This window comes from Oscarella lobularis, chromosome 1 (genome assembly GCF_947507565.1).
Source record: "Oscarella lobularis chromosome 1, ooOscLobu1.1, whole genome shotgun sequence".
NCBI lineage: Eukaryota > Metazoa > Porifera > Homoscleromorpha > Homosclerophorida > Oscarellidae > Oscarella > Oscarella lobularis.
Genome location: NC_089175.1, coordinates 1,922,429 through 1,937,458, shown reverse-complemented (window position 1 = coordinate 1,937,458; position 15,030 = coordinate 1,922,429). Strand labels below are relative to the sequence as shown.

General features: G+C 48.6%; 2 protein-coding genes across 2 annotated transcripts; both read right to left on the bottom strand.

Annotated features, from left to right (window-relative positions):
* Positions 1–850: 850 nt before the first annotated feature.
* On the bottom strand, positions 851–7,918 carry LOC136193542 (uncharacterized). The gene is made up of 25 exons (XM_065982457.1): positions 7,763–7,918; positions 7,633–7,701; positions 7,519–7,565; positions 7,321–7,398; positions 7,142–7,256; positions 7,040–7,083; positions 6,926–6,984; positions 6,734–6,848; positions 6,583–6,678; positions 6,223–6,522; positions 6,070–6,167; positions 5,950–6,019; positions 5,687–5,895; positions 5,395–5,629; positions 5,246–5,341; positions 5,123–5,191; positions 4,829–5,068; positions 4,583–4,771; positions 4,301–4,532; positions 3,080–4,250; positions 1,955–3,026; positions 1,663–1,900; positions 1,367–1,599; positions 1,094–1,312; positions 851–1,043 (listed from the first exon to the last, which is right to left on the bottom strand). Exons 1-25 carry the CDS (start codon positions 7,857–7,859, stop codon positions 996–998), a joined length of 5,439 nt encoding a protein of 1,812 aa, XP_065838529.1. The 5' UTR covers positions 7,860–7,918; the 3' UTR covers positions 851–995.
* Positions 7,919–8,176: 258 nt separating this feature from the next.
* Positions 8,177–15,006, bottom strand: LOC136193560 (uncharacterized). The gene is made up of 25 exons (XM_065982478.1): positions 14,884–15,006; positions 14,757–14,822; positions 14,475–14,521; positions 14,345–14,422; positions 14,173–14,287; positions 14,076–14,119; positions 13,967–14,025; positions 13,789–13,903; positions 13,631–13,726; positions 13,277–13,582; positions 13,122–13,222; positions 13,000–13,069; positions 12,729–12,934; positions 12,428–12,665; positions 12,284–12,379; positions 12,158–12,226; positions 11,858–12,103; positions 11,618–11,806; positions 11,343–11,571; positions 10,103–11,279; positions 9,318–10,038; positions 9,031–9,265; positions 8,718–8,956; positions 8,446–8,664; positions 8,177–8,394 (listed from the first exon to the last, which is right to left on the bottom strand). The coding sequence occupies exons 1-25, from the start codon at positions 14,948–14,950 to the stop codon at positions 8,341–8,343; spliced, it is 5,082 nt and encodes a 1,693-aa protein (XP_065838550.1). The 5' UTR covers positions 14,951–15,006; the 3' UTR covers positions 8,177–8,340.
* Between the last annotated feature and the right edge of the window lie 24 nt (positions 15,007–15,030).

Sequence of the window (15,030 nt, the reverse complement as noted above, 5' to 3'; positions counted from 1 at the left end):
ACGTCATGATGTGAGCCTGCGCAGTACACTGTTTTTTCCATATCATAACAGCCAAGGTCAGCTGACCCTCCACGCGTGTAGTCTTCGTGGAGATCAGAAGCAATACCAATCAATGACGTTTGGCGTAGCGCGCTCTACCAAAACGTTGATGACACCCCCATCAATCGATTCATACTGAAATTACAAGCACGCTTCTAATCAAAAGCTTTTCCTTTAATTAATTGATATTTTTGCTCCCTAGTCTGTTCGGCACTCGCCTTCAGCATGGAACAAAAGAGATCAGCGACGCAATACATTACGAACACACCCGAGATGTTTTTTTGTCATAGTCTTTTCTACAGTAGTCCATTGCGTTATTCATTGTCAAGCACATTTGCGTTCATCTATTGTGAAGGCGTGTTAATTTTTAGAAGAAGATAAAACGATGCCAACTAATTAGGTTTCTTTGACATGTGTACTGCACACCGCAATGAATAACATCTTTTGGTTAGAATAAGCTGATCTCTTTTGGTCGCTGATCTCTTGTGCTCTCACTCTCAAGAAGGGTGCAAAACAGATCCCAGAGAAAAAGATCAACGACAGAAACGTTTTTCGACCAAAAACTGCGTGCTCGTAATTTCTGTACGAGTCTTTTGACAATTCTTACGATTGATCTGGATCTATTTCGGTTCTAGATGTGACATGACGTTGAACCCTTCCCACAGCCACACATCGCCAATTGCTTCGGTTTAGCCACACTCGAAATCTAGAATAAGTCGCCTCGAGTCTTATTAATGCCATAAAGCCGAAAGAGCGCCGATTCGTCTCCGCATTTCCCGAGCAAGAAGCAGATACGGACGATTAACGCGCGCTAGGTAGATGCACGTGTAATACTCAGGTAATACTAGAACCACGGAGAACGAAACGAAACACCACAGACAGACAAAACACTGCGAACAAACTGACTCCAACAACAATAGACGAATAGACAAAAATCTGCGCGCACGCATTCTTCTTTACGGCAGGCAATTTCCTGCGATGGGGATGGGTAGGCCACCGCCAGTCTAAAGAAATCAAATGAGACACTTGATTTGAAGCAGTGGGAAAGACTTACGCCATCCCAGAAATCAGAATCAAGAATTTCTGAAGGATTGCACAGCACCGGATTTTCTCCAATCATTATGTTTCCTGTAACGGTGTTGAGGCTGACAGGAAACCCGGACGTGTCCTCTAGCAGAGCGTTTCCATACACCACCACAGAAAATGAATTGAAATCAGCTGTTCCTGTGACGGTCTCCAAAGAACCGAGCCCACCGTTGAAATTCACCAAGTCCTAAATAACGAACAAGTTATCCATCCAAGTATCATTTACACGAGAACAGCCTACGTCGTTATTTTGGATGTGAATAGAACCCGCGCTGGTGACAGCACCGAGTCCTTCCAAACTGGACAACGAAACAATATCGAGAATTGTTATCGACCCTCCGACGGTCATGAGACTACTGAGCGAACTCAAAGAAGTTACAGGCATAGCCTCAAGTTTGAAACTTCCGCCGATACTCTTCAAAGATCCTAGTCCTGCGGTGTCCAAGTCTTGAAGCCCCGTTATCTCGACGTCGCCTACAGAGAGACAATGTACACACAGTTTTTAATTATGGCGTGCTCGCGCTCTTAGCCTCGTACCAGTGACTGTCATGATTCCTTTGAGCCCGTCCACGTCGTCGAGCCTCTGCTGATTGACCACAGCGACACTTTCTACGTTATCGAGCAGATACTCGGCATTCGTGTTCATTCTCAGGTGACTGGTCGTCATCAATTCCGTGTTGTCGCGAATTTCCAGCGATTTGAAACTCTTGACGTTCTCGAGGCCAGTCAAGTACGACAGACGATTGTCGTCGATTATCAGCGCTCCCGTGATAATCTAAAACCCAAGAGAAAATTGGTCGCAAAGTGCATAAACAAAAGCATGCCGCACCTGTATATTTGTAAGACCCGTGAGGACAAAATTGTTGAAGCAATCCTCGATCGAACGGTCGCAAGAAATCACGAGATCTCCAGTTACAACCTGACACGATCCAGCTGCCAGAGTGTTCACTTCAGCTTGAGTTGTAAGAGTAGTAGTAGAACCGCAGGAAGTCAGTCCCGTAGTGTCAGGCGCTGTAACGTCAATCACAGTAGCTGATCCATTGGTCGGAGCTTCAGTTGTCAACTCGGGAGACGTCGGACTTGCGGTTGTCGTTAAGGTCTCAGTCGTCACTTCGGGAGTTGTCGGAGCTTCCGTTGTCGCTTGAGGAGTAGTTGGAGCTTCCGTTGTCGCTTGAGGAGTTGTCGGAGCTTCCGTCGTCGTTTCTGGAGTAGTCGGAGATTCCGTTGTCGCTTTGGGAGTCGTCGGAGCTTCCGTTGTCGTTTCTGGAGTAGTCGGAGCTTCCGTTGTCGCTTTGGGAGTCGTCGGAGCTTCTGTTGTCGCTTCGGGGGTAGTCGGAGCTTCCGTCGTCGTTTCTGGAGTCGTCGGAGCTTCCGTCGTCGTTTCTGGAGTCGTCGGAGCTTCCGTTGTCGTTTCTGGAGTCGTCGGCTTTGCTGCGGTTGGCGATTCGGTGGTAGGATTGAATGGGCACCTCGGGTCTTCCGCGCCGTTGCCGACAACTACCTGTACCGTTATCACGTTACTCATTCGCTTCAACGGTGAGTCCCACACGACAACGGTGATGCGACGATCGCAATTCTTCTGCGTATCGAACGAATCGAATTTCACTCTGCGAAGAATGGCCTCAAATTGAGCGGCGTCGATGTTTGATACAGGACCGTCGTATTCGAGTATGAGCTCGGGACCCCTTCGATCTGGAGATATCGTAATACCTTGTGAAGTCACCCAGTCTTCGTCATCAGGATCAATAAAGACGAGATCGTTAAAATTGTCTGAAACGGAGCTTTGAATTGCATTTGTAATCGTTATTTGAGCCTTTTGCATAAAGTGAACGTCTCCTGCTATCAGACCGAAGGATGAATAGTCCAAAAGACTAAATTCAGTAGTCCAAGTCAATAATTCACTAAACAATAGAAATATCAGATAAGTCAATAAAATGAGATATTTTGAACGTACCCATCTCCGTTTAGCGTTGGCCCAACCGGATTTCGCTGATAGTAGATGATAGCCATTCCTTCTCCAGTATCTTCACCGTCGCTCACGGTCACGATAATCTTTCTCATCACTTCGTACGGACATTCGGCTTCGTTGATGTAGTAGAGACTGCGAATCAACCGCACAAAATACATAATCGGAGCGGTGCCGTTCGGATGGTAGATGACATAGCGAACGACGTGTTCATCGACGTTGACCACTTTGTAATGCAGTCCGGTCATGTTCAATACCGTTTCATTGAAATAGATTCTTTCGTGAGGAGAATCGGGCGCGTCCATGATGGTAACGTTGATTTGCGCCAAATGTCCTTGTATCGGTCCGTCGCAGTCGTCCACTTCGAAATAGGGAAAGACGTGCAAGGAAGACGGATTCGTATTGGCGACACCTTCCACAACGTACGTGTGTCGAATGGACTGCCTCGATCCCGATCGAGGAAAAACGATAGGCGGATCGTTGTTGCGACGAATGTTAATCGTTACCGTCCCATAATTTGTCCATGCGCCGCAATCGTCGAGAAGACGAATCGTCACCGTACGCGGATCAACTTCGCGGCATTCGTAAGTATTGCGAAATTGAATCAACGTTATGATATTCTCGGCTTCCGTGATCGTAAACATGCCGTTGATCTGCAAACCCATTGGAATGTTCGTGACGGCCACGCCGCCGCCTAGTACTCTCAGTTCATCGTTGCCGTGATCGTAATTATGTGTGATAAGGACCAGGATTTCTGTGATGACTTCACTGTCATTGTTTCGAATCATGACGGGCCCTTCCACCAGATTAACAAACGTTTCTGGACTGAATTCGTCAAAAACGGCCACCGCCGTCGTCGACATGTCGGTCGCGTTCAGATACAGTCGTCCTGGATCGCAAATATGAATGACTGTGACCGTTGCGTAAGAAATCCCGACGAGTCCATCTCTATCCGTAAGTTTGAACATGACGCGAACTTCATCTGCTATTTTAGGCGGTTCACGACGACGGATGGCAAAGGTCACGTTACGAGCAAATGCGGCGACCTCTGCTGCGGACCAAGAGCAATTCGTAGGAACTGCATCAATTGTTTGCGGTGATAGATTTACTACAGAGACGTCATTGCAAGCTTGACAACCAGGACAATCAATAATAGCGCCTGAAATTCGAGTAAAGCAGTTTGAAAACAACTTAGACATCTCCACGTACCTGTTTCATTTCCCAAAACGGTTATTTCCAAATGATAAATTGGAACATCGATCGGCTGCAAGTCATCATCTATGGGCATAGCATAAGGAGCCAGTTGAATAGGTGGCGATCTTTCGGTGTAGTTGACTGGTGCTGAGACGTCAAGCCACGTCGGGCTGTCATTCACCCCGAAAACGTCAACGTAGATTGTCTCTGTCACATCGTTAGCATGTGGAATAGCGTTGCTCGTAATCTAGATAACTTTTGTCGAAAAGAAAAGGTATGATTTGCCATCTGTCATACTCTAAAGAGGATTCTGCGACGCCCGGGTGCTGGCTCGGGATTGCTGTTCATATAAGACAGCGTCTGCAGCACTTGGTTGAAATCTGAAAGAGGGCCACCATTGGCTGGTCCGTTAATTTCCACGCGAGACGGAGAGATTCTATCGACCGTAATACCAGCAGGCAGGACAATAGGGTTCATGTAGAGATGCTATAAAATAAAAATCGTAACGCTGCAATGAAAAGACAAGCAACTTGAGAAAAGAACCTCGTCCGGTTCATTGAGCTGATCTGCAATCCAAACTTCAACAAAATTTGCTTTTCGGTCGTCTTCGTCCGAATCGGCGTCCGTCAAATGAATGCTGTCAAACGGAACTGGAGGACCGTTCTCGGTGAAATTGTAGACCATGTGAGGTGAATTGAGCACTGGCGGCTGATCGTTGCGACTGTCTAAAGCGACGGTTATCATTTGTGGAACGCTGTAGAATTCTCCATCAAACACGCTTATCTACACAGACGTGCTACGAGTAAATCAGAGACGACGCACAAGCGCGTTCGTTACCCAGATATAGCGGTCGCTCAACGTAGGTTCGTCCAAAGTATTTTCATAACGTATTGATTGAATCACAGCCTAAAATTAAACAGTTAGTATTCTCCTAGTGGTAAATTTGTACGACAAATTTACAGCGTAGACGTGAGCATCGACATTGCCAATTAGTTCGATAGTGTCCGTTCCATCTCCATTGACCGTTCTACTGTCCGTCATTACGCCGGTGCCAGCCTGCATAAGAGAACGTCGCATCCGTCGTTATTCTATGAAGCGTTCATCCGTACCAGATCGAATAGTATTCTGTCGTCTGCTCCATCAGGAGCTGTCACATTCACTTGTGCTCCCTGCATTACGAGGGTATTGCATATCATATCCCTGTCTGACACTCGAGCACGCGACAGAAGATGTACAGGCGGTCCGTCCTCTTCAAACGAATGGCCCGTGAGAGTGATGGAGAGGACTGGTCTGAATTGATTATTGGGTTCGATGACGACCGGCACGTCTTTTTCCGTCATAAACCTGCGAAACACGCGTCACACGATGCGTGCGCGTCTTTAGCCAAAGGCTTTGTCTTACACTCCATCATAAGCCCTGAGCTTTATGATGCGTCTCACTGGACAGCTGATGTTCTCGTTTCTGTTATCGTATGTCAATGTGCGTAGCACTCCTTCAAAGTCGTCGATAGGAGCGTAGGGTCGTCCATCGCTGGGAACCAATATGACGTGCTGCTGGGTAGACTCGTTGCTTTTGGCAATAGAGTCAACAAACGAACCGGTATTGACTTCCTAAAATATAGAAACGTGTTAGTTCTTACTGTTGACGCGCTACGATGGTCGTACGAGAAATTCGTCTACGAAATCCGACGTCTGAATGGAGATCCTGGCGTCGACTCTTGTCCACATGTGTACACTGTAGAAAACAGCAGTTATATAATCGGCGTTTCCATATTTCTCTCCTACTCGTTGTCATCGCAATCTTCTAAATCGACCATGTTGGTGACCAAAACTGGGTTTTCGTCGGGGATGAAAACGGGTTCACTAAGCGGTATTCCTTCAATCTAAAAAAAAGATTAAGTAAACGCCAGTGTAAAGTGCCTCATTGCCAATACGCACTCGTGGTGGACTATCGTTAATAGTATCAATGTGCAATGTAGCATTTGCCTCGCCCGTGAAGTTGCCATCGTTGATCTTCACTTTGATCGTCACTGTACCACGAGGCGGTTCCGGACCAGTAGAATGAAACGTCGCTGTTTGAATGATGTGCTGATATACGGAAATGCTCGCATTTCCCCTCAAATGAATCATTGGAGCGGGGTTATCAGAAAGCGTGACCATGCCGGCATATGAACTAAGATTGACAGTGATGAGCTGTTCACCAAAACACGGACCGCTATAATTGCCATAAACCCAAATCTGCGTGTAAAGAAAAACAGTGAGGCAAATACGCGCGGTATTGCGCTTGCTTCAATATACCATGGCTTCTTGCATAAAGAATCGATCCGGATGATCGGCATCGGTGATAGTGACGTTGGCAAACACATCGACGGGAGGGCCGTGTTCCACGTACGGCTTTTCGGATAGGATAAAAGAATGACGCCACGTCAATCGACAGGATTCGTTTTACCTGTGAGTTGGCCACGACGTCGATGGATGGCGGATGGTTGTTGACCAACACCGTCGGGACGGTGACCACGTACTCGGGACTCCAGAAATCTCCGTCGTTGATGCTGAACGCTATGCTATTATACGATAGCAAAAAGAAATATGCCAATGATATATCGAACAATGCTTCAGTCAATAATATAAATATGTATACCGGCGGGCTGTTGGAGGCGGAGTCGGAGCCGTACTTGTGAATGCAATTGTGGCGATAACCTGACGTGTAAGGACATTCGAAAAAAAGAGACGAGCACATAACGGAGCATCTTGCCTTGTCGTAGTTCGTAGCGCGATCCCAGCCCCGTAGAGACAACTCTGCAATTGAAAGTTTTGAGACACGATTTCCACGGGAGGAAGACCTCAACTTCCTTACTTCCTTCATTGGGATAATAGTGTTGGGTGATGTTCGTTCCCGTTACGTTCGCTTCGAGAGAGACATACATGCCGTCCATGTGCTCGTCGATGTCGTCGATATAGAATTCGGCTTCCTTCGGAGAGAGAAAATTAATTAGTACAGAGTTTGATGATGACGCAGTAGAGAAGCGCACGAACCTCCATCATATGAATCTGATTATGATCATCGTCTCTGACCTTGACTCCAGTGGCAAATAGGAGCACAGATCCGCGATCCTAAACAAACAGACGATAGGTAAATCGAGGCACAGGTGTGCCTGACATAGGAATGTTGTGGTAACCCAAACAAAGGCAGGAACTAGGCACTTCCCGAGCGATCGCGATCGTTGGCCTTACCTCGCGAAAAACTGGGCAAAGAAAAAGGCAATCGTCCTCGGTTGGTCCTATAATCGAGAGAAAGGACGCGTTGAAGCGAGCGCGCGATCAATTAGACTACTTCCGCGTTCTTACCCGAACAAGTTCCAAGGGCACATGCTTCGTCACACATCATACAGGTACTGTTTTCGCGAGGAAATCGACCTAAACCAGACATCGATAGCGTTGGTTTTAGTTTCAAAGTTTGTTGTTTCTAACGACTGACCGTAGCCGACGTCGCACGGCGGTAGATCGTCAAGGTGCATGTGCGCCACCAAGAGCGCGAAAAGGGAAAAGAAGTGAAGAAATCCCCCTCTCTTCATTGCCCGCGCTTTGTTCGCCCGTCTGTGTCGTCGAGGGCTTCAGGCAGAAATGAAAGGCACGCGAGCGTGTGTGCGCGCAGTGCCCGTTACGAACGAACGCGATTGGTCGGTTGAAGGATCGCGTCACGTCTCCGTGACAGGACGTGTTGAATATGCATAATTAATTCAGACACCTTGACCCCAAGGCGTCGCTGGGTATGGATTCGATGCATTACCCGTGCCTATGGCTACATGTAGAGGGTTGGTTCCTCAACGACTAACGTAATTAGGAGAGCGAAAAGCTGGACGCGGAAATAAGAAGGAGCTCACCTACAGCAAACGTTTTCGAATCCTTTAGTGTTCAAGTGCGACTCGTCGACAGAAAACGTCCAGTGAAACAACTACAATCACAATCAAAAGAAGAACAGACAAAGATGCACAATCAGATGAACGAAGTTATCGGAGATGAACCGTGACTTTTTTTCTCCACGACTAGCAGTCGTCAACGGCGACGACACTTGCCGTTGGATCGGATGCGAATCTTTCCAGCCCCGGTCTAAAACGTTCTCAGCTAGTGAATGCCATGGCTGCGAAAAAAATTACTTACCTCTCCCCAGAATGAAGTGGAAAGCGCATTCTCCGAGCCACACAAATTGCCATTGTTTCTGACGAGAATTCCTCCGTCTACCGAGATGTCATCCGATGGGAAATCAGACGTGTCCGTCAGCTTCTTATTTCCGTAAATGACAACCGAGTAGCCGGAGTAGCGATATTCTCCCGTGACCGTTTCAAGAGAACCGAGACCGTTGCCAAACGTAAGGAGATCCTAGAAAGAAATTCAAACGAAAAGGCAAGGAATTCTATTTAGTTAATAGAGACCGTATTTCTGATATTGATTGCACCCACACTGGTGACTCCATCAAGTCCATCCAGAGTAGACAAAGAGAAAACGTTTGTGATACTGAGAGGCCCTCCAACGGTCGTCAATTGAGAAAGCGAAGCCATCGAACTCAAAGCCAAGTTGTTAAAGAAGAGTAGACCGCCGACAGAGGCCAAGTTTGCGAGCCCATCAATGTTCAGTTCTTGACGCCTTGACATGGATTCAATTCTAACGTAACCTGGCAGACACACAGAGAGAGAGAGAGAGACGTAATTAGGGCAACATAAAAAGCAGTCCCCCCACGCATCGTACCTGCAACCGACTGGATCCCCTTCAGTCCGTGTAAATCAGTTAGTCTCTGATTATTCGACACCCGAATGTTCTCCAAGTCGAGTCGAAACATCGCGTGCGTGTTTTTCCTCAGATGCTCTGTCGTGATCAATTCCGTATTGTCCCTTATTTCAAGAGAAGCGAAACTCCGCACGTTCTCGAGACCAGACAAGTCGCTCATGCGATTGTCCAAAATTTTCAGCGCTCCAGTAACAACCTAAAAAAACAAATCTTAATGTTGTAAAAACGTAAAACAACCAGCGTCTCACTTTTATCTGCGACAGACCGCTGAGAACGAAATTCTCGAAGCAATTAGAACGCCTTCGATTGCAGCTAATTGTCAAATCGCCATTAATAACATCGCACGCGAGGTTTTCCAACCAATCGATATCAGACTGCGCCCGAACGACAAAGGAACTGGAACCACAGCTAACAAGTCCTTCAGTCGGTTCTTCAGTAGTCGGTTCTTCAGTAGTCGGTTCTTCGGTAGTCGGCTCTTCAGTAGTCGGCTCTTCGGTAGTCGGCTCTTCCGTAGTCGGTTCTTCAGGGCGACACCAGCGCGGTTCGCGACCTCTTCCGACGATTACTCGCACCGTTATCGCGTTGCTCGGTCGCTTCAAGGGCGAATCCCAGACTTCGACCGAGATTCGACGATCGCAGTTTTTCTGCGGATCAAACGAGTCGAATTTGACCTTGCGTAGAATTTCGGCGAATTGAGAAGCGTCGACGTTCGAGACGGGACCGTCGTATTCTAAGACGAGTTCGGCGCCTCTCACATTGGGCGACATTCGAATGCCGAGCGATTCCACGAAACTCGCGTCGGCATCGTCAATATAGACGATGTCTTTGAAATTGTCCGAAGGAGAGCGTTGAATCGGATTCGTGATGTTTATTAGGGCCTTGTGCATGAATGGAACATCGCCGGAAACAAGACTGAAGTCGTCACGATTCAACAGATACAGAGATGTAGACATCCACGTCAACGGCATCCTGTGAGAAAAACGAGAGAGAAAAAAATTCAGAGAAACATAAACGAATTTTCCTCCAAACGTACATTTCGTTCCAAGTGAGCGTCGGTCCGATCGGATCGCGACTGTAACGGACATTCGCCGCGCCTTCGCCAGCGGCCCCGCCGACGTCGCTCACCGCCACGACAATCCTTCGCGTCACCTCGTACGGTCGCGTGGCGCTGTTCACATAGACGAGACTGCGAATCAAAGAGACGAAGACGTTCGCTGGCACTGCGCTGCCGCTCGAATGACGTATGTCGTAGCGAACGCTGTCGTCGTCGACTTGGACGACGCTCATGCGCAATCCCGCCGCATTCAAGAGCGTCTCGTTGACGGAAAGACTCTCGCGAGGCACATCGGGCGCATTCGTGAGAGCCACGTCAACTTTGGACAGATAGCCTTGCATGGGCCCGTCGCACTCGCGCACGTCAAAGCGAGGAAAGACGTGCAAAGGCGACGGATCGGCGTTGGCAAAGCCTTCGATCGCGTACTCCTGCCAAAGCGGCTGTCGCGATCCCGACTGGGGATAGACGATGGGAGGATCGTTGCTCGGCACAATGACGACGGTCACGACGCCGTAGTTCGTCCACGCGCCGCAATCGTCGAAAAGACGAATCGTGATCGTTCGCGACGCGACGACGCGACATTCGTACGCATTCCGAAAGCGAATCGTCTCGACGAATTTCGCCGCGTCGACGAGCGTTTGCATGCCGACGACGCGCAGTCCCGTCGACGTGGAATTTAGTTCGAAATTCGCGTTCGCATTCCCGACGTCCAATTCGTCGTGACCGCGATCGAAATTTTCCGAAATCGATATTTCCACTTCGACGATCATTTCGCTGTCGTCATTTTCGATCGCGACCGGACCGGCGACGAGAGGCACCCACTCCGTCGGACGTTTCTCGTCGAATTGAACGACCGCCGTCGTCGACGCGTCGTTCGCGTTCAAAACGAATCGGCCTGGATTGCATACGCGAATGACGCGCACCGTCGCGTAGGTCGTGCCCTCGAGACCGTCCCGATCCGTGATCTTGAACTCGACGCGAACTTGAGCGGCGAGTCGAGGCGGCTCCGAACGCTCGATGACGAACGTCACTTCTCTCGCCACGGCGACGATCGCCGACGAGTCGCACGAATCGCACGTCGCCGTGATCGCGTTTCGAGCGACGTTCACGGTGACGTCGCCGCTCGCTCCGCAACCGGGACAGCCGAGAACGGCACCTAAAAAAAAACGAACATTGCGAAAATTGACGTCGACTATATAGGCTAAAATAATCTTTTTACCTGTTTCGTTTCCCATAATGACGACTTCCAATCTCGATACAGGAACCTCGACCGGCTGCAAGTCGTTGTCGACTGCCACAGCGCCGGGAACCAAAGGAATAGGCGACGATCCTTCGGTGTAGTCGACCGTCGAAACTTTGAGCGATGTCGGACTGTCATTAACTCCGACGACGTCAACGAAAAAATCGGCTTCCATCTCGTTGGCCGGAGGCAAAGCGTTGCTAGAAACCTAGAAAAGAAATCAATAATCAATTAATTATCAGCACTAATGGTACCTTGAAAACGATTGTGCGTCGACCTGGTATCGGTTCGGGATTCGCATTGACGTAGGAGAGCGTCTGTAGGACTTGATTGAATTTCCACAAAGAATCGCTGTCGTCGCCGCCGCGAATTTTCACTCGAGACGAGGCGATTCGTTCGATCGAAATTCCCTCTGAAGCCATCGACGCATTAACGAGAATATTCTAAAGGACGGGTTTTTTTTCTTTCGAAACGATGACGGCGCTTGCGGAAACCTCGTCGAGGGGTCCGTTCGGCGGATCGGAAACCCACACTTCGATCACGTTCGCCGTTCGATCGTCTGGGTCCGAGTCGGCGTCGGTCAGTCGGACGCCTTGAAATGAGACGGGTTCGCCGTTTTCGGTGAACGTGAAAGAATTTTGAGAATATTCCAGCGTCGCCGGTTTGTCGTTTCGACTGACGATTTCGACGTCTAGCGATACGGGCGCAAGACCGCGAAATTCTTCGTCGATAATAGTGATCTGGAGAATCGATTGTGTAAAAAGCGAAGAGTGAGAAATAATGCGATGTATTACCCAGACAGTGCGTTTTCCCAAATCCGGTTCGTCGGCAAGATTTCTGTACATAATTGACTCAAGAACAGTCTACAAAAGAAAAAAGTCGTCATTTTGCATGAGCGGGGCCAATTTGTCCACACGTACAGCGTAAGAACGAGCGTCTGCACGGCCCGACAGCCTAACTGTAAACGTCCCATCGGCGTTATCAGTTCGACCAGCTACCGTCACGTTAGTCTCACCCTGTAAACAAAAAAATATATAATTTTTTCGGGTTTCCTTTGAGCTTACCAAAGTGAACTCTATCATCTCATTTGCTCCATCAGGTGCAGTCACTTTTATTTCGGCTTCCACAACGACCAACAGGGCGCCGCACGCCAGATCCCGGTCCGTCATTTCAGCGCGCGATATAAGTCGAACGGCGACGCCGTCTTCGTCGAACGCGTGCCCCGTCGGAACGACCGAAAGCACCGGTTTGAATTGGTCTTTGCGCTGAATATAAACGGTGGTCTCCTTCCTCGCCGTGAAACTTCGAGAGATGGCCAAGTGCATTTATTATAAAATTGATGCGAATGATACGATCGATGCTCACATTCCATCCCAGGCGCTCAGTCGGATAGCTCGTCTCGCCGGACAGCTAATGAATTCGTTTCGATTTTCGTACTCCAACGTGCGTAGAACTCTTTCGAAGTCCTTGACCGGAGCGGAAGATCCTTCTCCGCTCGGCACCAGAATGAGATGTCGTTGAGACGAGTCCGCGCTCACAGAGATCGAAGCAACGGAGCCGGTGTTAACCTCCTGCGCAGAAACGATGCAACGATGAACGATCAATCAATCAATCAATCGTACGTTAACTCGCTCACCAGAAATTCGTCCATAGAATCCGACGTTTGCGTCAGAATCTCCGCATCGACTCGAGTCCACATGTGGACGCTGTGGGACGAAGAAAACGTTTTTACTTAATAATATTTTTTCTCCAACTAACTTGATGTCATCGCAATCGTCCAGAACAACCATTTCCGCAACTTTCACTTTTCCTTCGTCGGGAATAAATACGGGTTCCTCACTCGGCGGCACTCCTTCGATCTATTTCAAACGTTCAAAAAAAGTATTGAAATTACAGTCGAAATCATCACGCACTCGAGGCGGACTGTCGTTGACTGTTTCCATAGACAACGTGACACTCGCTTCGCCCGCGAATTTTCCATCGAAAACTCGCACTCGAATTGTCGCCGATCCTCTCGGCGGTTCCCCTTCGGCTCCCATCGTACGAAAGAGTGCCGTCCGAAGGATTTTCGCATACGCGTTAATCGACGCATTTCCTCTCAGATGAATCATTTGCGCTGGAATGCCTGAAACGACTTGAACCTGTCGATTGGCGCCGAGCTCAACGGAAATGAATTGCTGGCCAAAGCACGGATCGCTAAAATTTCCGTCGACCCAAATCTAAAAAAGGCAAAATAATTTTCCCCTTTGGAATTGCAATTAATTTACCATCGCCTCTTCCATGAGGAACATGTTCGGATGATCGGCGTCGGTGATGTCAACTGAATCGAAGATGCGGAGCGGACGATGGTGTTCGACGTATTTCTATGGAGAACAAGAACAAGCTGTTTGGCGTTTGAGAAAAAAAGAATCGATAGCAATGTTACCCGGGCATTAGCCGTGACTCGTACAACGGGCGCGTGATTGTTGACGAGTCTCGTCTTCACTTCGACGGCGTACTCGCGACTCCACAAATCGCCGTCAAAGACGCTGAACGCCACACTGCGATATAGAGACGGAGACGATTATAAAAAGAGAAGCAAAGAGTGCGATTTCCCCCTGTACAAGCGATTTGCATTCGGTGGAGTAGGAGCGGTATTGAGAAAGGAAATGGTCTTGAAGACCTAAAGAAAGAACGCGACTATAGAAATTATCCATCGAACAAGAGATTTGCCTTTTCGTACGCTGATACATAATCAGATCCCGTCAGAACAAGTTCTGTCAATCGTTGTACATATGGGACACGTGCTAGCCTGTATGAGTTCGCTTACTTCCTTCAGTGCGATAATAACGTTGATTGATATTGGTTCCGTTCACGTCCGCCTCAAGAGTGACGTACTCGGCATCTCCGTATTCTTCGAGATCCTCGACGATAAATTCGGCAGACTACGACAAGAAAATTCAGTTTGAAAACCTTGCAATTGGAAACGGTGTCTACCCGACCTCCATCTTGTACACTTGATTGTGATCGTCGTCGCGAATCTTGAGTCCAGATGGAAACAACAAAAGCGGCTCGGGACTCTAAAACGGCGACGCGTGCATTCACGAGAAATTCGCCAATCACTTTTCCCACCTCGCGGAACACGGGGCAGATGAAGAGACATTGGTCCGGTCCAGGTCCTGTTGTCGTGAGAGAAAAGTGCATTACATCAGACGGAAGCAGTTCTCTCTTCCTCATTGTCTGACTAAGGCGAAACTTGGGGATCGTCCACTAACAAATCGGATCGCGGGCAACTGAAATCGTTCTATTCTACTTCGAATGGCGAGAATTATTAGTAAAAAATGCAAAAGAGGCACGTGTGTAGTAAGAGGTGCGAGATACCACTATCCATGGTATTACTACTAGTTGGCCTACCTGAGCAACCGCCGCCTTTGCACGCAGCGTTGCACGGTGCGCACACGCCGTCGTTGTCGAACTGACCTTGAAGACAAGACGAAAGTCGTTCATCTGTTTTTCTCCCATTCGTACACATCTAACTAACCTCTTGGGCATCGCGGTTTGTGCATGTGTGCCGTCGCGACGGCGAAGAAGAAGAGAAGAGCCAGCATACTCTGCTAATATCTCCCCCTCCGTTTGTGCGCTGTTCTCTCCCCGTAGGCTAGCGGTCAAATGAACGGGCCGCAGTGCG